General features: G+C 45.9%; 1 protein-coding gene across 1 annotated transcript; it reads right to left on the reverse strand.

Moving 5' to 3' along the window:
- Positions 1-7,300: 7,300 nt before the first annotated feature.
- On the reverse strand, positions 7,301-26,878 carry LOC132388177 (NACHT, LRR and PYD domains-containing protein 3-like). The gene is made up of 10 exons (XM_059960523.1): positions 26,315-26,878; positions 22,540-22,664; positions 20,798-20,964; positions 15,556-15,727; positions 15,393-15,458; positions 11,269-13,024; positions 10,211-10,297; positions 9,874-10,044; positions 9,551-9,718; positions 7,301-9,386 (listed from the first exon to the last, which is right to left on the reverse strand). Exons 2-10 carry the CDS (start codon positions 22,580-22,582, stop codon positions 9,299-9,301), a joined length of 2,718 nt encoding a protein of 905 aa, XP_059816506.1. The 5' UTR covers positions 22,583-22,664; positions 26,315-26,878; the 3' UTR covers positions 7,301-9,298.
- Between the last annotated feature and the right edge of the window lie 710 nt (positions 26,879-27,588).

Here is a 27,588-nt window from a genome sequence, read left to right on the forward strand (position 1 = left end):
CAGGTGGTCTAAAGCCGTATGAAGAGCCATTAGGATTGCATCTGACGTTGACCTGTTGTGGCGATAGGCAAATTGCAGTCGGTCCAGGTCATTGCTGAGGCAGGAGTTTTCCCTAGTCATAAGCAACCTCTCAAAGCATTTCATCGCTGTCGATGTGAGTGCTACCGGGCGATAGTCATTAAGGAAGCTCACATTATTCTTCTTAGGCACTGGTATATTTGTTGTTGGTGGTTTTTTTGAAGCAGTGGGAAATTCCACCCGTAGCAGTGAGAGTTTGAAAATGTCCTTGACTACTCCTACCAGTTGGTTGACACAGATTTTCACAACTTACCAGGAATTCCATCAAACCTATCACCTTGCGAGGTTTCACTGTCTTTAAAGACAGCCTAATATCCGCCTCTGAGACGAAGATCACAGAGTCACCGCGTCCAGCAGGGATCTTCACAGCTGTAGTTATATTCTCCCTTTCAATGCGCTCATAGAAGGCGTTGGGTATATTTGGCAGTGAAATGTCGCAGCCATTCGTACTTCCGGGTTTCGCTTTGTAGGAAGTCATGTCTTGCAGACCGTGACGGAGTTGTCGTAATCCGATGTCGCCTCCAACCCCGTTCGAAGTTGTCGCTTCGCCCTCCGCAAATCATACCTGGTTTTCTGGTACAGACCCTGGTCGCCAGATTTTAATGCCACAGATCTAGACTTCAGCAGACGATGTACCAACTGGTTCAGCCATTACCTTTGGTTTAGGAATGTACAGTAAATCTTTGTAGGCACACAGTCATCCACACAGGTTTTAATGAAGTCGCCAACAAATGTACCATACTCATCCAGGTTGGAAAATGAATCGTGGATACAGTCCAGCCCACCGATTCAAAGCCGTCCTCTGGGCGCTCCTGCGCTTCCCTGGTCCAAACGTTCTTGGTCCTCACTACTGGTGTTGCTGTCCTCAGTCTCGGCCAGGGAGCAGAAGTACAGCTAGGTGATAAGACTTCCCGAAGTGAGCGAGTGGGACCGCACGGTAGTTGATGGTGTAAGAGTGGTCCAGTGTGGTTTCCTCTGGTACTGCAAGCGATCTGTTGATGGTAATTCCTTGGTGATTTTTTTTCAGGCTGGCCTGGTTAACATCCCCCAAATCGCTGGTGAAGGCGTTAGGGGGCGCTGTTTCGTGCATGTTGATCCCATTTCTTCTTCCTTATGCCACCGAAAGTCGGGTTCCCACCCATGAAGTTTCTGATTGAAATGTCTGTTCCCTCTCTTCTCTCTGACGACCTGAAAAGTAGTGGAGTTACGGTCATTGGTCGCGAACGAATTCCCAACTGACACAGGAGCGACGTGAAACGTCTCGTCCCCTCACAAGTGATCGAGTGTAACGGTCTGACTTTCAGTATCATCTTCATTTCACTTCTCAAAGCGGTCCTGGATTCACATAACACATTTGACCCGATCTACATTGGTGGCACTTCGGCAGTCTTGGGCAATATTTGGGAGGAATTCTTCAAGTATTGCTACTACTTCTATTATTATGCTATTATAGCGATTATTATTCGTATACCTATCTCCGAATTCCACACGTATTCTCACCTCTACTTCCTGCTGACGACCGGGTGTCCTGGTGTGCTGTCCCTGGTATTATGGATTGCCCTACCCGCGATAATGGATCGCTCGTCATGTTATTGTAGGCCTCTGACTCTAAAACAGGTCACGGATTGTATTTACAGTAATCTATGGCACCTTTTATGAGTTTGCCGTTTAGAGCAACATTTTGGTGAATGATGTTTACCACGTGATTGTGTCCGTGTCAGTAACCAGATGATAAGCTCGGGCACGGGAGGCTGGTCACGAAGGGTCAGTCGCTCGGCATTCACGATGAGGTAGTAAATGGGATCAGACATCGGCTTTGTAGTGGAAGCCGGAGAGTGGAGGGAGATTGTCGCATCTCTGACTGGAGGCCTGTGACTCCTCCAGTGCCGCAGGGAGCAGTGCTGGGTATGTTTTTGTCTCTCGTCTCTGTCACCCATCTGAATGATAATGTGGTTTACTGGAAATCTGCGGGTGACAACCTGATTGGAGGTGTCGTGGACAGCGAGGAAGGCTGTAATGACTTACAGCGGGATCCGCACCAGCTGGAGCAATGAGCTGAAAATGGCAGAAGGAATTTAACGCAGACAAATGCGAGGTGTTGATTTTCGGTCGAACTAACCAGGGGAGGTTGAACGGTCGGGCACTGAGGAGTGCGGTAGAACAAAGGGAGCTGGGAATACAGGTCCATAATCTGTTCAAAGTGGTGTCACAGGTAGATCGGGTCGTAAATAAAGCTTTGGGAACATTGGCCTTCATGTTTCAACGAGTTAAGTACAGGGGATGGGATGTCTCGCTGAAGTATGATACATTTTTGAGGAAATTTACAAGGATGTTGCCGGGTCTGGAGTTCATGCTCTTCCGTTGGTTAACAGCTTCTACTGTCGTGATACTTCCCTCAGTATTCGTCCTTGTGCTTTCATTTAATATCAGTTCCGTGTACTTCTTATCACAATAGTCTATGTTCGTTGGAGTGGTTAATCATGTTTCTGTTGATGAAAATATGTCCTTAGAAGTTCTATCTGACTGTTGTGTGAAGTATTTATATCAACTTCTCTTTATCCTTCTTTCCTCGTTGAAGTTATCGTAAATGGGTTCGAGTGCACATGGCATATTCTAAAATTCCTCATTTCAGTTCTTATTTTCCTTTGTAAAGTTTTCCAGATCGGTTTCAGACCGGGATATTATGTGATATGTGTGTTATACACGTCAATATGTATTATTTTGTTTTTCTAGGCTCAAGCTGATAAAACCAGAGGTCCGGACACACGCATTTCTCAATTGCTCAGAACTATCCGACTATTCTAATGGAGGTCAGTATTGAGCTTTTCTGGAGATTTACTGACATTCTGCTGTGTGAGGATGGTGACGGGTGAGGAGGATGGGGGAGACGGAGGAGGTGAGGCGTGTGGACAGAGGAGAAAAGATAGTGAAGGAGCTGCACACACTCAGACAGGGGATTGGGAAGTTCCATTCTCTCTGACACAAATACAGTCACCAAGGTAGCACCATGGGAGGGGTCTGAGGTTTCCCATTCTCGCTCCGTTCGCTGGTTCCTCCTGTTCCCAAGCTGCGGTGCGAGTTTCTGCTGCTCTGAATGGAGCCTTTCACGCGTCGCTGTTCCGTGTCCGAATCTCGTCTCCGATTGACACTCATCCTGACACTCACTGTCTCTCGCTGTATCTCACCCTCGCTCGCTCTCTCTTTAACTAGAACTCTCTATTTTGTTCTTTATCTCTCTCTCTCTCTCTCTCTCTCTCTCTCTCTCTCTCTCTCTCTCCCTCAATCTCTCTCTCCCTCTCTCTTTAACTATCACTCTTCTTTTTACTCTTACTCTCTGCCTGTGTATCTCTCTCTCCCTCTCTCTCTCTCTCGCTCGTGAGCTCTCTCACGCTCTCATTCACTGGATTTCTCTGTCTGTCTCTCTCTCTCTCTCTCCCTCACTCGGTTTAACGCATTGCTCTCTCGGACTTACTCTCTCTCTCTCTCTCTCTCTCTCTCTCTCTCTCTCTCTCTCTCTCTCTCTCTCTCTCTCTCTCTCTCTCTCTCCCTCCCTCACTCGGTTTAACGCATTGCTCTCTCGGACTTACTCTCTCACTCTCTCCCTCTGGTTTGCTTTCTGATTTTTTTGTGTCTCTCTCCCGTATTTGTCTGCCTGTCTGAATGTCCCTCTCTTTTTTTTTTCTCTTACTGCCTCCAAATCGTTCTCGAAATCAATCCTTCTCTCTCTCTCCTAGCACTTCCTCCCGTGGGAGAGTCTAGGGTTTGGGATTGAGAGAAAGGGACTGCGGCATCAGGAAGAAAGGGGATGGGGGGAGAGACAGAGAGACAGACAGCCAGTGTGTGTGTGTGAGAGAGAGAGAGAGAGAGAGAGAGAGAGAGAGAGAGAGAGAGAACCATGGCAGAGTTTTCCAAACCAAGAAAATACAAAACGTAGTTCACCCCATACACTGAAGTGTTCCCCTGCCTACTAGAGGTCAAAAATACTGACAGTGTTGCTAGCTGCACTGTCTGCAACCGTGACTTTTCTATTGCCCATGGTGGGTTAAATCACTGCTGAAGTGAGTTTAACAGGTGTCATTCGTTCAGCAGCATAGCTAACGTTATTTAAACTAACTGGCTAGCTGCGAAGGAGCTACTGTATTGCAGACATCCCAGCTTTCCCGGAAGTACCGGGAGTCTCCTGCAAATTGATGGCGCTACCTCCCTGAAATGTATTTTTGCAGGGTGGGATTAATTGAATTCAACGAGTCCTTCAGTCCTTCTCCGCCGTTCATTTTATCCAAGGCGTCGCTCCCTCCTTGGCCCCGTTTCAACCCGGCCAAACGGGATGTCCTTCAGTCACCACATCTCTCCCTTTTCATCAACAAAATTAACGATGCTGACGGCCGTTTTCAATCGACGTCTCACCTCCTCCCTTCCCGGCTCTCACTTTCAACAAGACATCACAACCAGAAACTGCCCCGTCAGACAGTTTAAGCGAAGGAGCGGCCATTTTATGTCAGAGCAATAGATCATTTTACATCGACCCATTACTCCGTCTCTCTTCTCAATGTGCCACTGATTCCATTTCGGCCATTTTACCCGGTGCGACTCCCCCACTCTGTTGTCTGTCCATCACTCTCTCCCCGTCGGCCATTGTATCAAAGGAATCAGGGACTATTTTAGATCTGGCCGCCACTCCCTCTGACTTGTGGCGTCCATTTTCTCTCGGTGCATCCCTCCCTCCCTCCCTCCGTGGAAACCATTTTCAAAGCGCGCCTCACTCCCTCCCTATTGACAATGCTATATTGGGGCGTCACTCTCTCCCTGGTATTAATTTTATATTCTGGTTTTAATCCAGAATCCAATATTTAATCAGCACACAACTTTCCCCGCCCCCCCGTGATAATTTTCAGTCGGTGCACAATCCCCACTCTGTTGGTCATTTTAACTCCGCCTGTCACTCCCACTCTCTTGTCGGTGTATCACTCCCTCCCTGTCGGTCACAAGAAACAAGGTGACAACGGCCATCTTAATTCCTCCCATCGCCCCCTCCATGGCGCCCATTGTCACTCAGCCCATCACTTTCTCCCCCGAGACCATTTTCAGTCAACCTTTCACTCCCTCCCTAGTGACCTTCTAAATCCTTCTGTCGTTCACTCCCTATTCACTATTTTCATTCAGGAGCCCCTCGCAGGAAAGACACACTCGACCATCCTCCACTCGATTGCGCAGACTGTTTATCACAAACAATAAATATATCGCAAACAATAGAGACCGATCCGACTTCCTCATCACCGGATCCTGTGCGTCATCACTCCGAGTGTCGTGGAGAGAGGAGGATACAGACACCAGGAAACGTGTGCGGGAATATTCCCGGTGTCGATACAGAGACCCGACACCGTGCGCGGTAAAAACTCTCGGTGTGGAGACAGAGATCGTGAACCTTACCTGGCAAAATTCCCTGTTTGGGACATGGAGACCAGGAACCGTGCCCTGTATAACTTCCGGTCTGTTATGTGGACGCCGGGAACCGGGCGCAATGAATCTCCCGGCGTGGGGACACGGAAAGGGTAAACCTCTCCCACACGCATCCCACTCCCGCTATCTTCAGGAAGACGTGCCGAAGGTTCTTCAGTCCGATCGTATCCACCGTCTCCGCCAGGAGATGAGCATCATCAGTGTAACAAAGTCGTCAACATCCACACCACCCTTGACTGTCCGTGTAACTGATAAACCATCGGCGTTCTCGACAAATTCCATAAAAGCCGCTCCGAGTTCTGTCACGTACAGAATTCAAGCGTCCCGCTAACTAACAGGATCACATTCCCGTTGGAAATAATCTGAAAGGAGTCCTATTGGGAGGCCGATGGTGGGAGTGAATGGGAAGGGCCAGATCCCACTGGGAGACTCCGGACGACAGGAGTGAATGGGAAGCGGTGCAGACGGTGCCAGTAAATGGGAAGGGACGGGGCTCAGTGGGAGTGAAGAGGAAGGGGTTGGGCCCAATGGAAGTTTGGCAATACAAGCGAATGGGTAGGGGTGCGTCTCGTTAGGAATGCGGATGGGTGGAGTGAGTGGGAAAGGGTGGTGTCATTGGGAGTACGGATGGTGAGAATGAATGGGAAAGATTGGCATTTGATTGGGATCGCTGTCCGTGTGAGTGGACGGGAAGGGACGAGGTCCTGTGAAGAGTGCGGACCGTGGGAGAGGACCCGAAGTGGTGGAGTCCCGCTTTGAAAAATTATCCACAACTTAGATTTCATCCTGGGCTACTTTTCAACCCTACAAGTCAAATGTGATTGTTAAGTGCTATGGTTATGATTCCCGTCTGTACTCCCCTGCCTGTTTGTGCCACCTCCCACCCTCTCCTGGTCTGTGCAAACTGCATCCCTCCCCGTCTCTGTGACCACTTCTACATATATTCATCGTGTGTGTGTGTGTGTGTGTGTGTGTATGTGTGTGTGTGTGTGCGTGTGGTTCCTGGTTCCAAGGTGAACACAATGTGAGTCTCCACTCAGTTGATACACTACAGAGGCGTTTTTATTTTCCCCGTGTCTGACCCCGGGTGTGTGTGATGGGACAGTGTGGAGGGAGCATCACTCTGTGTCTGACCCCGGGTGTGTGTGATGGGACAGTGTGGAGGGAGCATCACTCTGTGTCTGACCCCAGGAGTGTGTGATGGGACGGTGTGGAGGGAGATTCACTCTGTGTCTGACCCCGGGAGTGTGTGATGGGACGTTGTGCAGGGAGCTTCACTCTGTGTCTGACCCCGGGAGTGTGTGATGGGTCGGTGTGGAGGGAGCTTCACTCTGTGTCTGACCCCGGGAGTGTGTGATGGGTCGGTGTGGAGGGAGCTTCACTCTGTGTCTGACCCCGGGAGTGTGTGATGGGTCGGTGTGGAGGGAGCTTCACTCTGTGTCTGACCCCAGGAGTGTGTGATGGGATGCTGTGGAGGGAGATTCACCCCGTGCTAACGCCGGTCTTCCATCCACCATCCCTCTCATACTAGGAACCTCAGTAGACTTACGTCTGATATATCAGTCGATGTAACTGTCTGCGGGGGGCGGGAGGGGGACAGTTAGCCAGGAAGGGGGTTGGGTGGAGATGAGATCCTGGGCACCCAGACTCCGGCAGTCCGACCTCCCTCAGCCTGGAGCTGAGACGCTACTGTGTCAGTGTGAGGAGCTCCGACCCACTGTTGCAGTCCACAGGGTGCGGGGGGCAGCAGAAACCTCAAATAAAACTCGAGTCCGGCACCAGGACAGGAAGTTACAGCGGTTTATTGATTTCATCATGACAAATGTAAATTAAGCAATGTTGGCCATTTGAATTCTGTCCATCACTCTCTCCCTGCAGGCCATTATAGCAAAGGAATCTAGGACTATTTCAGGTCGGGCAGCCACTCTCTCTGACCTGTCACCTTCTGGCGTCCATTTTCTCACAGTGCAGCCCTCCCTTCCTCCCTGGTGACGATTTTCAACGTGCGCGTCAATCTCCCCGGGTGATAGTTTTATATTCTGGCTTTAATCCAGAAACCTATTTTTAATCAGCACATAACTCCCGATGTCTCCTCCCGGTATCACCCCTGGTGATAATTTTCAGTCCCCACCCTGTCGGTCATTTGAACTCTGCCTGTCACTCCCATTCTCTTGTCAGTGTATAACTCCCTCCCTGACAGCCCTGAGAAACGTGGTGACCACGGCCATCTTAATTCCGCCCATCGCCCCCTCCCTGGCGCCCATTGTCACTCAGCCCATCACTTTCTCCCCGGAGACCATTTTCAGTCAACCTTTCACTCCCTGTCTAGTGAACATTCTAAATCCTTCTGTCGTTCCCTCCCTATTCACCATTTTCAATCAGGAGCCCCTCGCAAGACAAACACTCTCGACCACCCTCCACTCGATTGCGCAGACTGTTTATCACAAATAATAAATATATCGCAAACAATAGAGGCCGATCCGACTTCCTCATCTCCGGATCCTGTGCGTCATCACTTCGAGTGTCGTGGAGAGAGGAGGATACAGACACCAGGAAACGTGTGCGATAATATTCCCGGTGTCGATACAGAGACACGACACCGTGTGCGGTAAAACTCTCAGTGTGGAGACAGAGATCGGGAACTGTGCCTGGCAAAATTCCCAGCCACGTTATGAAGAGCGGGGACCGTGCCAAGTATAACTTCCTGTGTGCTATGTGGACACCGGGAACCGGGCGCGATGAATCACCCGGCCTTGGGACACGGAAACCATAAACCTCTCTCACATGCTCCACCAACCCCGGCCATCTTCAGGAAGACGTGCCAAAGGTCCTTCAGTCCGATCCTATCCGCCGTCTCCGCCAGGAGATGAGCATTGTCAATGTAACAAAGCCGTCAACATCCACAGCACCCTCGACGTTCCGTGTAACTAATAAATGTCAAATTTTGTAAACTCCGCACCCAGTTCGGTCAAATACTGAATTCTGGCGTTCTCGCCAATTTCCATAATCCCATTCCCGTTGGAAATAATCTGAATGGAGTCCCACTGGGAGGCAGATAGTGGGGGTGAATGGGAAGGGCCAGATCCCACTGGGAGATCGGATGACAGGACTGAATGGGAGTGATCAGACAGTGGGAGTAAATTGGAAGGGGCGAAGCCCACAGGCAGGCAAACAGTGGGACTGAATGAGAAGGGACGGGGCCCATTGGAAGTATGGACGATGAAAGCGAATGAGTAGGGATGCGTCCCATTAGGAATGCGGATGAGTGGAGTGAATGGGAAGGGGTGGTCTCATTGGGAGTGTCGATAGTGACAATGAATGAGAAAGAGTGAAATTTATTTGGGATCACGGTCCGTGTGAGTGGACGGGAACGGACGGCGTCCTGTGAGGACTGCGGACCGTGGGAGATGACGGAAAGGGGTGGAGTCCCGTTCTCCAAAATTATCCTCAACTTTGATTTCATCCTGGGCTACTTCTCGAGCCTAGAACTCAAATTTGATTGTTAACTGCTATGGTTGTGATTCCCATTTGTATCCCCCTGCCCGTTTTTGCCCACTCCCATCCTCTTCCGTGTCTATCCCCAGGAGTATGTGATGGGACGGTGTGGAGGGAGTTTCACTCTGAGTCTGTCCCCGGGAGTATGTGACAGGATGGTGTGAGGTTGCTTCACACTGTGCTTGACCCCGGGAATGTGTGATGGGACGGTGTGGAAGGAGCTTCACCCTGTGTCTGACCCTGTGATGTTAACACATTCAGATGTTCACAGATGCACGGTCAATCCAGGTCTGGGTTCCTGCAGAGCTCTCAGTTCGTTCCTCCCTTTCTCTCCAAACTGATTCCCCAGCAACCTGAAACAGATGGAGGAATAAAGATGAAATAAACAGTTTTCACAACAGTGTCATTAACAGGGGACCGGGGTTATTGTTTCAATAGCACTCACAGACAAATATCACCAGGAAATCCACGGATCCGCTGACATTTTATCAGATTGAATGTTAACACAAACACTCACTCTATCCGCTGCAGACTCGGGAGGGTAAGTATGAAGCGGCGGAGGGCAGGGACCCATCGGTCTGTGAGCGAGTTCCATCCCAGGCTCAACTCCCTCAGTGATGGTTTTGTACTGAGAGCAGAGATGAGATCCTCGGCACCAGAATCTGTGAGACCGACACGACTCAGCCTGGAGAAGAGAGAGAGTGAGGGTGAAGGACACAGAGAGACAGGAGACGGTACAAATCCACAGTGTTTATCAGTAACACAATTACTGATCACATTAATGTTCAGTGTCAGACACCCAGTGACTGTAAACACAACCTCCCACAGTCTGGTACTAACCTCAGTTTCTGTATTTTACACTCCGGGTTCCTCAGAGCCGCAGACACCAGTTTCACTCCTGAATCTCCGAGTTTATTATCACTCAGGTTCAGCTCCGTCAGTGATGGGTTTGTACTGAGAGCGGTTGCGAGATCCTCGGCTCCAGAATCTGTGAGACTGACTCCCCCCAACCTGGAGATGAGAGAGAGAGAGAGAGAGAGTGAGGGTGAAGGACACAGAGAGACAGCAGACGGTACAAATCCCCAGTGTTTATCAGTAACACAATTACTGATCACATTAATGTTCAGTGTCAGACACCCAGTGACTGTAAACACAATCTCCCACAGTCTGTACTTACCTCAGTTTCTGTATTTTACACTCTGTGTTCCTCGGAGCTGCAGACACCAGTTTCACTTCTGAATCTCCCAGTTTATTCCAACCAAGGCTAAACAAAAATAAACAAGTTGATGAACAAAGTGATTCAAACCGTGGGTTTGGGGGAATTTCTCTCACTCGGATATTTCAGGAAACATTAAACCCTTCAGTAAATCACTGATCGGAGTTCACATCACTGTCAATGTCCCTCACTGTCCAGCTCCAGGGTATTCACCGAATGTCAATAATTTAGTGTGCCGGTGTGACCCTGTAAACTCAACATATTCTGTCCAATTTCCCGATGGTTAGAAAACTGTTCCTGATATGTTAGGGTTGAAGTGTGGGAGGAAGTGCCATAGTGAGGAAGATTCGTGAATGAGGATATGTCGATGGGAGTCGATAGAAGAGACTCCATCTCTGAATTCCCAGCTCCATAGAAGAGCTGGGAAGACAGAATCAGCAGGACGAAGGGGGATGAGGAGGAGAAGTCCCACAGGAGGATGCTGATGGGAAAAGATAATCCCACAAGATGAGACGATGCAGAAATTGATTGCACAGGAGGGTTGAGTCTGAACGGAGGCCCACAATCGGGAGAGGGGATGCACGCATTGGGGACTGGGTATCTGGCGGTGAGCACAGTCGCACAGGTGGACTGATGGTGATAGTCGCACACGGGGAATGGCAGGGGAGTGCAATCTCACAATGGCATTTCTTTCCTTCTCCCTGGGACGGTCTGCTGACGGTCTCTTGTCCCTCACTGGGAAGGGGGTGTGAATCTCTGACCCACCTGTTGCAGTCAGTGTTGGTCCGGGTGTCAGTAACAGTGAGAAGGAACATTGTCAATGGACGTGTCACAGGCAGCGGGAAACACAGGCAGCCAGTCCTTTGATTTAATACAGTTAAACCAATGGCCACTGTTCACTAGGCATTTGTCAGAATTCTTCACAATCTGATTTATTACAGTTTTATCCCAGTTTCTTTACATTGAAACAACACAATGGAACAGTTTCACAGTTCAGAGTGAGAGATAAATCAAGTTACCTCAACTCCTGGCACTTGTGCAGCCCGGGTCCCAGCCGTTGGATTCCTTCGCAATGAATGAGGCAGTTCTCAAGGTCGAGGTGTTTTATTGTATCACAGAGTCTGATGACATGAGACAGGACCGCGCAGTCAACCGGGGTCAGTGTCATTACACTGAATGAAAGTGTTTCCACAGATCCCAGTGCGGCCTGAGCCAGTCCACTATTCTGAGACTCAAACAGGTAGTGCAATGTGTTCAGAAAGCTCCTTTTACCAGCATCACTCCATGTGTTTCCAATCTGACGTTTAACCTCCTCCTTCACCCAGTCAATCACCCGGCAGGTTGTTTCATTGGGAAATGGACCCAGAAACTCCTCCAGGCCCCGAGCTGTCATTGGGTTGGAGAGACCAGCAAGAAAACGGAGGAATACCTCAAATCGCCCATCTGTCGTGTTGTGGGCTTCAGTGAGGAATTTCAGGATATCCCCGGGATGTGGATTCAGGAATTGTGCGACTGAAGCTACAAACTCTTGGATGGTGAGGTGTGGGAATGTGTACACCACGCTCCGGGCAGAATCCTGTCTCTCCAAAAGCTCCATCAGGAACCCGGACAGGAACTGGGAAGGCTGCAGATTGTACTTGATCAAATCTACATCTGTAAACACAATTTTCCTTCCGGACACTCCTCTGAAGGCCAACTGACCAACCCTGAGTAACACATCACGGGGGTTCTCAATCTCACGGCCGTGGTTTTTCAGGATGTTGTAAATATAGTAGGAGTACAGTTGGGTGATAGTCTTGGGAACTTGCTGGAGGTCCCTGACTCTTTGTGTGAAGAAGGGGCCCAGTGCCAGAGCGAGGATCCAGCAGTAGGAGGGGTTGTAGCTCATGGTGCACAGGATCTCGTTCTCCTTCACATGTTTGACAACAGCTGCCGCCACCATTTTATCTTCAAAATGCCTGATGAAATATTTTTTCCGTTCCTCACCAGAAAATCCCAGGATTTCAGCCCAGACACTGATCTCAGCCTTTTCCAATAAATGTAACGCAGTGGGGCGGGTGGTTACCAGCACTGAACACCCTGGGAGCAGCTTGCCCTGGATTAAACTGTACACAATGTCAGACACCTTGCACTTGAATTCAGGATCTGTGCATGTGGGCTGAGGTTCTGTGTTTCTCCGGCTGTCAGCAAAATCAATTCTGTCATTGAATTCATCCAAACCATCAAATATAAACAGCAATCCCTCTGGGTTCTTCCAGACCTCTCTCAGAATATTCCCAAAGTAAGGATACTGATCCAGAATCAGTTCCTTCATGTTTATTCTGCAGTTAATGGTGTTTAAATCGCGGAATTTGAAACTGAAGACAAACTGGAATTGTTGATATATTTTCCCTGTGGCCCAGTCATAAACAATCTTTTGTACCATTGTTGTTTTTCCGATCCCTGGAACGCCGGCCACCGCTGTGGACATCCCAGATTTTTTTTCCATGTTAGGTCTTTTAAATTGTTTAAGAAAACTCCTCTTGAATAACTGATGTATCCGGATTTTTTCCAGCTCTCTGTGGAGATGTTTCTCTCTCAATTCTTCGTGGGCTCTGCCTCTTGCTAACAGCTCATGTTCCACCAGTCTCCGATCTCGAACAGTAGAAATGACCGTGAGCTCAACGTATCGATCAACCAGCTGGAAAACCTTCACCTTCTCCCTCATCAGGATCGTGTTCACTCTCAGTGTTTCAGTTTGTGCCCGCAGAGTCTCCTTGTGTTTCCTTCGAACATCTTAGGACGGAGAGAAATAGGTTGTCTGATGAACATAGACATTCAACGTATTTTCCCGAATAAAAAAAAAGTTGACAACATTGTTTGGGTGAAATCGGGAGATCAGTGATGACAGTGTCTGAAAATGAACGACGGCCCAGAAACATTTCTGATCTGATTGAGATCCATTGTTAAAGGCTCCACTCTCCCCTCTATTGGTAGTTTGCAGATTCCCCGGTGTTCCAGCGAGCACCAAGTGCACACGTGATTCTGGAGAGGAGAGTGTTGTGTGGAGCGGGTGGTTTCACTGTGTTCAGCTCCTGCTGAACTCTGCAACACTGCAGAAGGTAACTGTGAACTCAGGCAATACCCTGTAGGAAACTGACGAAGATGTCATCAGTAATAGACGACTCTGTAGTCGGGGGACAGATAGGCGATTCTGTGGGCACAGAAAGGCAACACGGATGGTACTTTGGTGCCAGGGTCCGAAATGCCTCTGGACAGACAATATGTTGAGCAGCCAGATGTCTTTTCACAAATTGGTACATATGACATTGGGAGAAAAAAAGGGAGGAAGTCTGGAAGACAGAACATAGGGAGATACGAATGAAGCTGAGAAGCTAGAACTCAAATGTGCTTGTCTCAGAATTCTTGCCTGCTTCACACGATAGTAAAGATAGGAATAGAATGAAGTGGCAGTAAATGCGTGGCTGAAGAATTGTGTCATGGGGCAGTGACTCAGATTTCTAGGATAACTGAGACCAATTCTGGGGCAGGTGGGACCTGTACAAAAGAGACATGTTGTACTTGAATCCGAGGGGGGCCAATATTCCTGCGGTAAGATTTACTGGAGCTGTTGGGAGTGTTTTAAACTAATATGGCAGGGGGGTATTTAAATGCTCGTAGAATTCAGAATAAAGTGGATGAACTCTTGGTGTTGTGGGCATCACTGAGTCGTGGTTGAAAGAAAGCCATAGTTGGGAGCTTAACGTCAAAGAATATACTTTGTGTCAAAAGGGCAGGCAGGACGACATAGGTGGTAGTGTGGCTCTGCTGGTGGAAGATGTAATTGCATCTTTAAAAAGAGGTAACATGGCGTCAGCGAATGTTGAATCTTTGTGGGTGGAGATAAGAAATTGCAATGGTAAAAAAACTGTGGGAATCATATATAAGCTTCCAAATAGTAGCCAAAATGTTGAGATGAGATTGCAAAGGTAGCTTCAAAAGGCATGTAATAAGGATCATGCCACAGGTGTAATTGGACACTTCAATATGCAAGGGAAGTAGGAAAATCAAGCATACTTAAGGTGTCTGATCGCATGAGAGGCAATTTATTGAATTCCCACGAGATAGCTTTGTAGAGCAGCTTGTGCTTGAGACTACTCGGGGAAAGTCTATATTAGACTGGGTGTTGTGTAATAACCCAGATCTTAACTGGGAGCTTAATGCAAAGGAACCTTAGGAGGCAATGATCATAAAATGATTGGATTCAAATTGCAATTTGAGAGGGAGAAATATAACATACATGTACCAGTATCGCAATGTAATAAAACGCATTACAGAAATGGCATATAAGGTAGCAAATGTGAGTGGAAAGTTGGAAGAATGGAAAACTTTTAAAATCCAACACCAGGCCACTAAGAAAGCTGTAAGAAGGGAAAACATGAAATATGAGGGCAATCAAGACCATAATATAAAACAGGATAACAAACTTTGTTTTCAGTTATATAAAGAGTAAAATGGAGGAAAGAGTTCATATTGGACCACTGGAAAATGACGTTGGTAAGATAGAAAAGTTACTGGCACGGATATCGGAATGACTGACAAGAGATATGGAATGATAGAGACAGCAAGTGAGAATAAAAGTGGCCTTTTCTGGTTGGCTGCCAGTGACTAGCGGTGTTCTGCAGGAGTCATTATTGCGACCGCTGCTTTTCACATTGTTAGTCAATGCATTAGATGATGAAATTTATAGCTTTGTGGCAAAGTTTGCGAATGATAGAAAGATAGGTGCAGGAGTAGGTAGTGCTGAGGAAGCTAGGCGATTGCAGCAGGGCGTAGACAAATTGGAAGAATGGGCATAAAGATTGCAGATGGAATACTGTTTTTGGAAATGTCCAATAATACATTTTGGTAAAAAGAACAATAGTGCGGACCATTATCTAAATGGGAAGAAGGTCGAAACATCAAAGTTACAGAGGGATTAGCAAGCTTCCAAAGAGGTTAATTTACGGTCCGAGTCTGCAGCAAAAAAGGCAAATGTAACGTTGTCATATATTTCAAGGGTAAACGAAGGTAATAGCAAGGAGAAAATGCTGAGACTTTATAAGACTGTAGTCAGACTTTCAGCGTGAATTAAAAACATTGACATGTCCGTTCCATCACTTACCTTTCAGATGCTTGGGCACTTCAGATAAACCCCGCTCAGTGTCCATGTAGGCGACCTGGCCGTCACCTGTTCAAACAGATTAACCTGCATGAAGTCTGTTCTGTGTAATACTATAAATTCATCAGCATCTATATTGTAATACACAGTGTATTGTTCACCGTACCACGTTCCCGTATTTCATTCAATATTCTGCTCAGCTTCGGTAAATGATGATGTAATTTCACAAAGGATTCCCACATCACCTTCCGGGCCCCGGAGCCCTTCTCCATCACCAGATCCAGGAGGAGTTTGGAAGCGTCTGCTCGGTTCCCCTTCTCGGCGAGCTCAGTCACGCTCTGTAATGAACAATGGGAAATATATTGAGGAGCGGAGGGATGGTTTCAAATCTACCCTGATCATAGACTGACCCAGCATATTCTGCTCTCCACAGATCGCTAACAGACATTGAAGTGTTCAAAGCGGGGTAAAGATTTAAAAAGAAAAGCGAGGGGGTCGTTCGGGACATTCCGCGCCACAGATTGCGGGGTACTTATCCACTTGGCAAAGCTTAGGCGGAGCAGACGTAATGTGAGTGATTGAGAGATAGAGCGTGGAGTTGAGACTTTGTGTCAGAGAGGTTTCAGTGAGGAGAGGCAGAGGCTTTAGGTAGATTTTCTATAGTATTTTCGATTCCTTTTCACAGTTAGAACAGTGAGAATACCAGGCAGGATAGTGGAATGTTCTTCATACAGGGTGTGGCAAGGCAGGGAAACCTCCAATGTCCCCGATAACTACACCTTCAGGAATTAACCATATAACCATATAGTTGCATCCACCTACAGCTTCTTACAGACTGTGTTCAGGAATTGGAGCTGGATGAACCCAGGTTATTTCAAAAAGCTGCGAGGTCGGCTGGCAGTCGATAAAGGGAGGGAGCTGTTACCAAGGCCAGGACACAGGAGGGGAAAAGAGGACAGGCAGCCACTTCAGGAAACCCCACTATAACAGGTATACGGCTTACAGTTGCGGGGTATGACTTAACAGAGGAATGCCACGGCGATTATGTCTCTGGCACTGAGTTTCGTTTTTTGACACAGTAAGGGTGAGAAGAGTGAACTGCACTGACAGGGGAACTCAAGGGTTAGAAGAACAGACAGGAGATTCTATTAACGAGTACAAGATTTCTGTATGGTGTGTTGCGAAGGTCAGGGAGTCCTCGCTTTGACTCTGAAACTTTCTTAAGGGCACGGTGAGCAGCCAGAGGTCGTAGGCCACGTTGGTACCACTGATGTACTAGTGAAGTGTGATGAGGTCCTGCAAAGTTAGCTCATGGAGTTAGATGCTAGGCTGACGGGCAGGAACTCCATGGCCGCGTTCTCAGGATTGCTACCCATAAAACGTGCGAATGAGGCCTGAAATAGGACGGTGTACAGTCTAACGTGTAGCTGATGAAATGGTGCATGACGGAGTGCTTCAGATGCTTGGATGTATGGGCTCTCTTCCAAGGAAGTTGGGGCTTAGAGACACCTGATCGTTTTGCACCTGAACTGGAGGAGAACTGATACCCTTGCGGGAAGGGTTGTTAGAGTTACATGGGGAGGGGGGAGGTGTTAAACTTGAGTTGCAGGGGGATGAAGAACCAACGTGGATAGTGGAGTGGTTGAGTGGGAAAGATGTTGTTAAGCCGACATGCAAAGTCAGGAAACTAAAGGATAAGCATCGTGAAACTTCTTTTCTCCAAAATGCGTATTATTTCAATGCAAGGAGTATTGTAGGAAAGTCAGATCAACCTAGCGCATGGATCAGCTCATTGAATTACAGCATTGTAACCTTTAGCGTGATTTCGTTGGAGGAGGTTCAGGAGTGGCAGCTCAGCATTCCAGGGTTCCTTTGGGTTAGACATGATTCGATAGAGCGAGAGGGATTACAGATGGAGGGCTGGCATAACCAGTCAGAGAAAATATCCCTGCATTGCTCAGACAGGACAAACTGGATAGCCGGTCCAATGAGACTGCATTGGTGAAACTACGGACTAAGAAAGGTATGACCACATAGTGGGATTATATTATAAAGCACCCAATAGTCAACGGGATTTACAAGAACAAATGTGCAGGGAGATCACAGAAACAAAAAAACAGAACATACTGTGTTTTCATTTATTGACTGGCACTCCGTGTTAAAGCGCTGGATGGGATAGTGTAGGTCAAATGTGTCCAGGGAGTTTCTGTAATCAATATATTCATGTGACAACTGGACAGAGCACATTCTGGAATTCCGATCAGGGTACAAGACAGGGCAAGCGACAGAGGTGTGTTCAGGGGAACGCTTTGGATCTGGTTATCATAATGTCATTAGGTTAAAGATCATTGTGGAAAGGATTGGGTCTTGTCCTCAGGTTAAGATCCTAAATTGGAGAAAGGCAAATTTTAATGGTACCGGAAAAGATCTGACGAAAGCAGATTAGGACAGGTTGTTTAGTGGTACAGATGTGCTTGATAAGTGAGAGGCCTTCAAAACTGATATTTTGAGAGTACAGATTTTTAATCCATAAATGACCACAAGTGAAGAGTTTGTACGTTCCGATGTTTTTTTTTTTTGTTTTTTTTTGTGATATCACGGCCCTGAGCGCATCGCAAGTATAGGCTTGAAGAATCAAATGAGGTACTTGATGAGTACAAGAAATGCAAGAGCTACTAAAGGAGGAAATCAGGAGGGCCTGATTTATACCCAGGTATAAATTCAAAAATCAAATATGTTTTGAACAAAAATATACCAACGGACTAAATTTGTCCTCTTGAAGTTCAGAGTGGGCCTTTATGCATGAAGCTGGAAAAGGTGGGGGAGATTTTAAATAGATGTTTTTGCATTTACATTTACTTGAGAGACATTCAGAGTCTTTAGATAGAGGTGAAACAGCGGTGAGTTCGTGGACTCTGTACAGATTACAGAGGAGGAGGTGTTTGCTGACTAATGCAGAATAGTGTGGATAAATCCCCAGGGTTTTCCTTCGTACCTTGTCTGAGGCTAGTGCAGAGATTGCAGGAGTTCTAGTAAAGATATTTAAAATGCTAGGTGCAGCAGTATTGGAGGGTAACAATGTTGTTCCGCTGTTTGAAAAGGATGCAAGAATAAGCCAGGGAATTATAGGCTGGTGAGCCTAACACAAGTGGTGGTATATTTATTGGCAGGTATTCTAAGGAACTGAATATGAGTACTTGGATGGAGAAGGATTCACTAGGATTCAACACTAATTTTCGCATGGTCAATCCTGTATAACCAATCTTATGGTTTCTCGAGGAAGTTAGCAAGCGAGTAATGAAGGCAAGTGAGTGGATGTTGTCAACATGGACTTTAGCAAGGCGATTGACAAGTCCCTCATGGGAACCTAGTCAATAAGATTAAGTCGCATGGCATTCATGACACGGTAGTAAGTTGGTTTAGATATTGTATTCATGAGAGAAGCTAAGAGAGGTAGTAGAGGTTTGCTTCTCTGACTGGAGGTCTATGACAGGTGGTGTCCTTCAGGGATCGGTACTGGGTCTGGTGTTTTATGTCACATATCTAAACGGTCTGGATGACATGTGACAAAATGGGTCAGTAAATCTGTGAATGACATCAATGTAGTAACAGCGAGGAAGTTTAACAGAGCTTGCAGCTGGACTTGGAAAAGCTGGAAAAACGTAGAATGGAGATCAACAGATAGAATTTAATCAAGACAAGTGTGTGGTTTTGCACTATTTGAGGACAAACCACGATAGCACTAAGGCATTGAGTGGTAGAGCATTGAGCAGTGCGGTAAAACCAAGATATCAGGGAATACAGATCAAAAATTGCTTAAAAGTGTCAGGCGTAGATGTCCTGGTAAAACGTTCAGGATATGGGCATTCATAAATCAAAATATTATATACAGAAGTTGAGATAGTCTGTCGGAATTGATGTTACAGGGGCTAATTGGGAGCAATGTGTGCACCAACCGCTCGGAATGATATCAATAAGATTGAACAAGTGCAGAAAAAGTTATATAAAGGTTTGTCAGGACTTGAGGGCCTGAGATATAGGGGAAGTGTGAATAGGTTAGGTCTGTCTTAGAGTGCAGGAGAACCAGGAGAGATGTGATAGAGGAATAAAAGTGCATAAATGGTATAATGACTGTAGATGCGAACAGGCAAGTATTAGTGAAGTTGGGTGAGACCGGAATTGGAGGTCTTGGATTAAGGGTGAAAGATGAAAGAAAATTTGAGGGAGAAAATCTTCACTCAGAGGCTGGTGAGAGTATGGAACCAGCTGTCACCGGAACTGGTATACGTGCATTCAATTTGAACATTTAAAATTATTTGGCTAAGTACATGAATGAGACGGGTATGAATGTCTCTAGTCGGTGTGCAGATCAATGTGACCAGGCGTATAATGTGGAGCTGATGGGCCGAAGAGCCTGTTGCTGTACTGTAGAGTTCAATGACTATGGCTAAGTCAAGCTATGACAGGGTCACTGTTGATATTCCCTGTGGTAATCCCCGGCGAACCGCAGCAGAGAACTGGCAGTGAGGAGCAGACAGCAATTGCAATCCTTTTCTGCGTGTCAGAGAGACCAAAGTCAAATGGTGGTAATGCAGAGAAGGAAGTTTGGATTAAAATTGTCAGCTGTCTCGTGTGGAATGTTAGTTCTAGGGATCATGTTTGGCTCTTCACTAAAATTCAATCTGGTGAGCAATAGGTGAATGTGTCCCAGTAACACGAGGACCATTTGAAAGGAGTTTCTTGGTAATTCCGAGTTAACTGCAGATGCTTGGACTACTTTCAATTGTAAGATTTTGCAGTTCCCAGTGTTAACAGTATATGCTGTGATAATTACAAACTCCAAATGGAACAGTCACAAGGAACAGAATGTAACTGAACCGTGAGGCATGTTGGGAGATTTGATCAAATGAATTAGGGTTAGTAGTTGAAAAGTGAGACGATATTCAGTACTGCCTGTGCAATTGACGATGCGGTTGAAGGTAGACTGGAGAAATGAGCTGAGAAATAGTCACTATATATTTGATTAGTGGGAAAACCCGGGGGTAATTAAAATAGTCGGGTGAATGGCCATTAAGTTCGAGTGTTGGGAACATGATGTAATGTCAGACTGAGTGGTGTAAAGTGGTTCTCTGTCCACTTGCAATGTCCGGCAACTGAACGTCACTAAATTCACCTCTCAATCATTGTCTGTACCCTAACCTGTCTAAAAGTGAATGTGTTGAGAAAAATGGACAGAGGCCTATATTGGTTAATAAAGTTTCAGAGTTTCTGCAAACGAAAACTCTTTTCTTCATTTTGACCACAAGCATTACAGGATTTTCACAGCCCAGAGGCGCCGTTACACCGGTTCTGTCGGTCTGTGATAGATTCTGTAGAAGCTACACTCAGCCTATGTTCCAACCACTTACATGATACTCTAGCCCGGTGAGGTGATCCTCGCCCATTAACATGAAGCTGACTCCCTCCACACCCTCCTCAATTGCCTGCTCCAATCGCTCCATGTAGAATCGCGTCAACCGTAGCAGGCGGTGATCCTCACAATTTGACAGGAAGGCGGAGATTGCGGAGTTCAGATCTGTAGTCATTCATAGAAGATAAAATTGTAGATGTACTATGCGGATGCAGACACGATGCCAATTTAAACCAATCCCATCTTCAGGAACATGATCAATATCCCTCCGTTCCCGCCCTACTCATGAGTTCAAAAGCCTCTCAGATGCTGCTGAGTATCTGTTTCCAGTCCCTCCCTCGGCAGCTCATTCCAGACATCGATCACTCTCTGTGGAAAATATGCATCCTAAATCCCCTTTAAACTTTACCCTCTAATCTTAAACCTATTCCCTCTGGGATTTGTGGTGAAACTCATCTGCACCCTCTCCAGACTCTTCACAACATTCTCGTGATGTGGTTACCAGATTTTTGCACAGCATCGAAATCGTCTCTTAACTAACGTTCATCAAGTTACAGCCCAACTTTAACAAACACCTCAGCTCATCGTTAGAACCCTACCAATTGTGTTTCCACTTTCAGATAGCTATGCATATCCATCACAAGGCTCGATCATACATCAATCTTACTAATGGTCCCAGCACTCACTGTGAACATCGCTCGCGACCTTGACCTCTCACAAGTGCAACCTCTCACATTTGCCTGAATTAACTGTACTTGTTGACTCTGTTCATATTTATGATTGGATGCTGAACACTCTGACAACAGTCCCAAATTTACGCAACTCCGCCAAGTCTGTAAGTCAACGAATCAGTCCACCCAGTATATCATTTTCAGCAACACATAGTGTATTATTAATTTATTTACATCACACACGACACATGGTGAAGCAGTGATCCTTGTGGACACTTCTGGTCACAGACCTTCAGCCAGAACACCGCTCCTCCAATCCAGACTCCATTTTATGTGCCCAAGACAACTTTGAAATCAATTTACAAATTCTGTAAGACTCCTCAACCCGAAATGTCGGTAGTTAATTTCTCTCTACAGATGCTCCCTGACCTGCTGAGTAACTGCAGCATTTTGTGCGGTGCCCGCTCCACTTATCATTTTGTTTTACTTTAATCCTATTCGCCAAGGACATTTCATTGTTTCGGCAGCCCACCCCACCAACCACCAGATACCCTGTGTAAAATTTCTCTTGTTTACTGTCTTCTGCACACAGCCCGTTCTCCCACAATATAATGATCTTTAAATTGGCCACAGAAAACAAGACACTGGGAAAATCCTCTCACCTCCATTGTTCAACAACCCAAAAATCGGGAGAGAATTCACCATTGCCGTTCCCAAAGTGAAAACAACATCTGTTCCTCTCACTGGCTGTCAGAGGCATTTCCCACATCAGAGCGCACCAAATGCTGACATAAATTCTATTTGTCCCCTCGACTGTTACATTGCCCGCTGTTGTATTCCTGTCTGAGTGTTACCCACTCCCACCTTATTCAGGAGCTCCTTCTCCTTTCTCTCAGGTGAAGATTTGTGTGGTGAGGGGAGCGATTCGACTCGTTAGGTCCCTGTGCTGGAGCTGGTGAATTGTTCAATGCTCATGGACGCTTTACCATTTGGAATAATGCTTTCTCTCTGCTCCTTTATCGCCCAAGTTTATCCCTCTGAACTATTGATGATTTGACTACACATGTACCATAAGGACCGAATTTTAATGAGAAAGAGCCCAGTGTGTCCATTCTGACTCTGACTGACGTTGGTTGATTGTCTTCTTCTTGTCTTCCGTCCGAGTGGAAGAAAGCCCCACCTGCTGGCAATGACCTGAATTACACAAATAAAGGAGTGAGTCAGTTCCTCTGTCCCTCATAATTTAAAACAAGTTCGTAACGTCACTGCTCACCCTCCTACATTACAGGGAGCAAATGGAGATTGGAACAAAGACCTCCAACTGAACACAAAGTTCAAGAAGATAGCAAAGAAGAATAAGGAAACTTACTTAAAGGAGCGATGCACTGAAGCTGAAGAAGCCAGCAGAATTGGAAATAAAACAAAACAAGAGATCTGTTACACAAGATTAGAGAAATCAAAGGAACATTTCATGTAAAATGAGCATAGGAAAAGACAAAGAAGGGAAGGACCTCACAGAAGCAAAGGACATCAAAAGGAGTTGGCAGAAACACACAGAAGAATTGTAGAAAGACCCAACAGCGATGACACCTGCAATGGCCCCCTCATCGATGTAGAGCCAGACATTCTGGAAAGTGAAGTCCACTGGGCGATAGAAAACATTGCCAATAATTAGGCTGCAGGATGTGCCAGGAGTCCAGTTGAATTGTTTAAAATTCTAAAAGATGGTGCTGTAAACGTGTTGCATGCAATTTTCCATCAGCTCTGGGAATCCAAAAAATAACAATGACCTGTAGGCTGGATTAAGATCCATTTTTATTTCAATACCCAAGATGTGAAATGTAAAGGATTGTTCAAATTACCAAAACTTACTGACAATTTTCACATCCGAGAAAGGTAATGCTAAAGATCACGCAGGCACGACTCCAACAATATATGGAACACGAACAGCCAGATGTACAAGCTGCTTTTAGAAGAGGCAGAGGCACCAGAGTCCATATTGCTAACCTAGGCTGGATAATGGAGAAATCGCAAGAATTCCAGAAAAGTACTTATCAATGTTTTATTGACTACTCTAAAGCCTTCAGCCGTGTGGACCATAATAAACTATGGCAAATCCTTAAAGAAATGGGAATACCGGGACATCTGTTCTGCCTTATGAGAAACTTGTACAATGATCAAGAAGCAACAGTTAGAACTGAGCAGGGAACAACAAACGGGTTCAAGTTTGAGAAAGCAGTATGACCAGGTTGCACACAGTCACCCTGCTTATTTAATCTATATGCTGAACACATCATGATGAATGCCGGTCTAGAGGACACGAGATGTTGGAATCAAATTTACCAGACAAAACTTTAACAATTTCAGATAGGCAGGTGATAATATTCTAATGGCTGAAAGTGAGGAGGATCTGAGGAAGCTTCTAATGAACGTGAAAGAAGAAAGTGGAAAGCTGGCTTCGTGCTCAATATTAACAAAACCAACCAGTCCTGTTAACTCCGTGGTGATAAATGGAAAGCAAGTGGAAGCAGTGACGAATTTTGTCTTCCTCAATACAAAAAATTCTATAGATGGTACATGCAGCCACAGAAGTAAACGGCATTTATTTCTGGGGAGGACAGAAATGGGGATTTAGAGAAACTACTGAACAGCACAGACATAACATTGTCTACGAAGGACCGTAGAGACGTCTATGGTATTTCCAGTTGAGATGTATGTCTGTGAGAGCTGGATTATTAGTCAGGCTGAATACAAAAAAATCGACACCTTTGACTTTGGATGCTGGAGGAAAGTGTTAAGAGTTCGTTGGACAGCAAGAAGATCCGAAAAATCAATACTTGGAGAAATACAGCCAGACTGCTCACTAGGAAGCTTGAAAAGCTGAAATATTTTGGCCACATCATGAGAAGACAGGATTCCTTGGAGAACACTCTGTTCGGTAAAACAGAAGGTAAAGGAGAAATTGACAGACTATGACGAATAGATAATATTATTCAGGAAATGCCTATGCCCTTGGGGTATCTTAGAGAGGCAGTTTCCAACAAGGAGGCTTAGTGTGCAGTAACGCTGTTGTATTTGGCTGTGTTCATGGGTTTTCATGTATGTTTTGAACGACAATTAAACGAACATAAGTTGGACAATAATTGCATCATAAATAAAATACTGAATCAATATAAATGTTGTCAGCCAATAACATACTTGTAAATGTTGCATTTTGTCCCTAATGTAGACAAGGAGCAACCATACTCCAAGCATCTGTCCCCACAACACCCACTGGGACAGACTGTTGGCCTAAGGTGCATCTGCTTACTCCGTTGTTTAAACCCAGACTCCTCAAACAAAATGAAGCCACCGGGTCCCTCCAGATAGTAAGATTGTGACTTGCTGTCAAAATCACTCCGACTCCGCACTTGCAGGCAACACTTTATCGGTGTCCACTAAAAATATGCTGAAGTCTTCTCCATCCTTTCTCATTCAGAGGAGATAAAACCCCTGAACTCCCACTTCAATCTGTCGCCCTTAAAGCTCCGCCAACTCCTTGTTAAGGAAACCCCTTAATGACGAAGCCCATATCCCCATTGCTGTTATGCTAAATTGGTATTTGGTGTCACCAAGGAGAGCCAAGTAAATGTTACGTCACTTCACGAGAGATACCGGGCACGCGCAGCATGCTGAAATCGTCTCAACGTCAGCCCGAGACTGACGAAGCTCCGCGAGAGGGCGCGCTTGGGTGGTGAGCTGGTGCGCGTGGTAGATGGGGAGACTGTGGACCACAACCCAAATGCATAAGTGGACCACTCGGCCTACCGAACCTGCTGCTGATCTGATTTAAACTTTTTTTACGCATTCTCCCAAGTTCATTCCGATCGCACTTCAACCCCATTCTTTATAAACAAACAGAGCTTTGAATGGAATAAAAGGGTATAATTTCACTGGTCAGTGAGTAGAAAGAGTTCCGCCATGAACACCGGCAAAAAATAGGAGGGTGAGAGGGTGAGTGGGAGTGGGGTGGGAAGAGGAGGGTAACCTGTTGCTTCTTTTCACTACATGATGCTCTGTCCACAGGCAATCCTTCCAAAGTCTCTCTGAACATCGCATCTACCTTAATATCAACTGCTTCATAACCAGACCCAACACGCTGCTTCCCATCCGAAAAGAACTGAGTTTAAACCGACTCCGTCAGCGACAGCAGTCCTGGCTTCAAGGACATTCGTTCATCTCAAGAACAGGTATAACCCGTGCCTTTGGTACAGGGTCAAATGGGAACATTGCAAAACCTACTTCTTGTTAATCGCAGATTCATAAGTTCTGACAATTTCTTGGTAGAAAAATGCTTGTTGACTCCAGGCTATGTAAATGTAAATTATTGGTTGGCATTTGCTAGTTAGAACTGAAAGAAATGTGGTGCTGGGACATTTGGCTCCAAGAAGGTTTGCTCTTAGCAGAGGCTTGCATGACAACGAGGGCAAGTATATCATTGCAGCTTGTAATAGACAGAGCAGTCAATGTCATGTTGCTGTAGTTCATGGTAATTCCGCATTTCTGCAATCACTATATCAGGTAGCAGTTGCGGCGTCTTATATTGGGAGGGAATTCTCAACGCTTTTTGAAATTATTATGACGTAATACAGACAAACAAGGAAACATGAGAAGTGAGAAGTTTGAAATGAGCAAACAGCATGAGGGAATATGCATGGCTTCAGAGAGATGGGATGCTGACAGCACAGTAGTACATCTGGAATGGCGCTTCTAGGTTTTTTCAGCCTCCCTCCAGCTATTTCCTATTTTCTTTGGTACAGAAATGTAATGTCTAAAGGACCAGTGTTTGAGTAAATGAGACTCACCAAACTTTCTCCTGACTGAGCCAGTGTTAACCGAGTCAGAAGGGTTCCCTCGAGTTGGTGCTTTCAGTCCTCCGGTTGGTTCCTTGTTACTGTTCCCTCGTCTTCAGTTGTGGTTTGCTTTCGGTCACGGGCTTTTCTTCCAATAAACCTCTCACCGCAGGTCCAACTTTAACCAGACAGATAATGATGTATGTAACTATTACAAACGAGATCAAAGCATTAACCTGAAATTTAAATCTTGAACGCATATATCAGGATCCGAGTGAAGAAATCTGGAATTGGAGGAACTCATCAGGCCAGGCAGCATCTGTACGTCGACTCTACTCTCTGCTATTGATGTTTTATGGCCTGCTGAGTTCCTCCAGCTTTTTGTGTGTGTTGCTTGGAATTCCAGCATCTAAATGTTTTCTCTTGTTTGTTATGGGCTACAAAGAAGTCATTGTTCAGTCACGGTATAAAGTTTGTCATAATATATAGGAGTAGAATTGGGTGATTCGGTCATTCTAGTCTATTCCATAATCAATATTGGAGGATTTTCTCTCACCACCGTATTCTTGCTTTCCTGATATAATACGCAACCTATTTAGCAATCCAGAACATGAATATATCCAATGATTGCCTCCAACACTGCATCTGGAGATTTTCACTTGATTGAGATGGGATAAAAAAAAAAGTCATTGTTCAGTCATGGTATCAGATACAAGTCATAATATATAGGAGTAGAAATAGGTGATCCATAGTCAATCATGGAGCATGTTTTTTTTTCCAGCACTGTATTCCTGCTTCCCTGCTATAATACTCAATCTATTTAGCAATCCAGAAGATGATATATACCCAACGATAGCCTCCACCACGCTTTGTAGTAACAAATTCCACTGATTAACCAATCTTTGGCTCTCATCTCAGTTTCAAAGTGAAGCTTCTTTATTCTGAGGCAATACACTCAGATCCGAGACCGTCTAATCAAGACACCTTCTCTATTCCCACTGCATCCAGACTTCTTGTCATTCAGTCGGTGTAAATCATCAAGCCCGCCCTAACTTCTCCTACTCCTCCAACCAACCCCCTGAACTCCACTGAACACAGGCCCAGGGCCATCAAATGCTCCTCATGCAAAATGCTTATCATTCCTCGGATTATTCTTTGAACCTTGTTAGCAAAAACTGTACTGAATACATTTCCGGGGAAAGAAAAAACAGGACATTTGGTATCAGGATAATGGGAAAAACTGTGGTTTCTTTACTCTTCCATCAATTCTTACTAAACGAGCGCAG

Source organism: Hypanus sabinus, unplaced genomic scaffold (assembly GCF_030144855.1).
Source record: "Hypanus sabinus isolate sHypSab1 unplaced genomic scaffold, sHypSab1.hap1 scaffold_276, whole genome shotgun sequence".
NCBI classification, from domain to species: domain Eukaryota; kingdom Metazoa; phylum Chordata; class Chondrichthyes; order Myliobatiformes; family Dasyatidae; genus Hypanus; species Hypanus sabinus.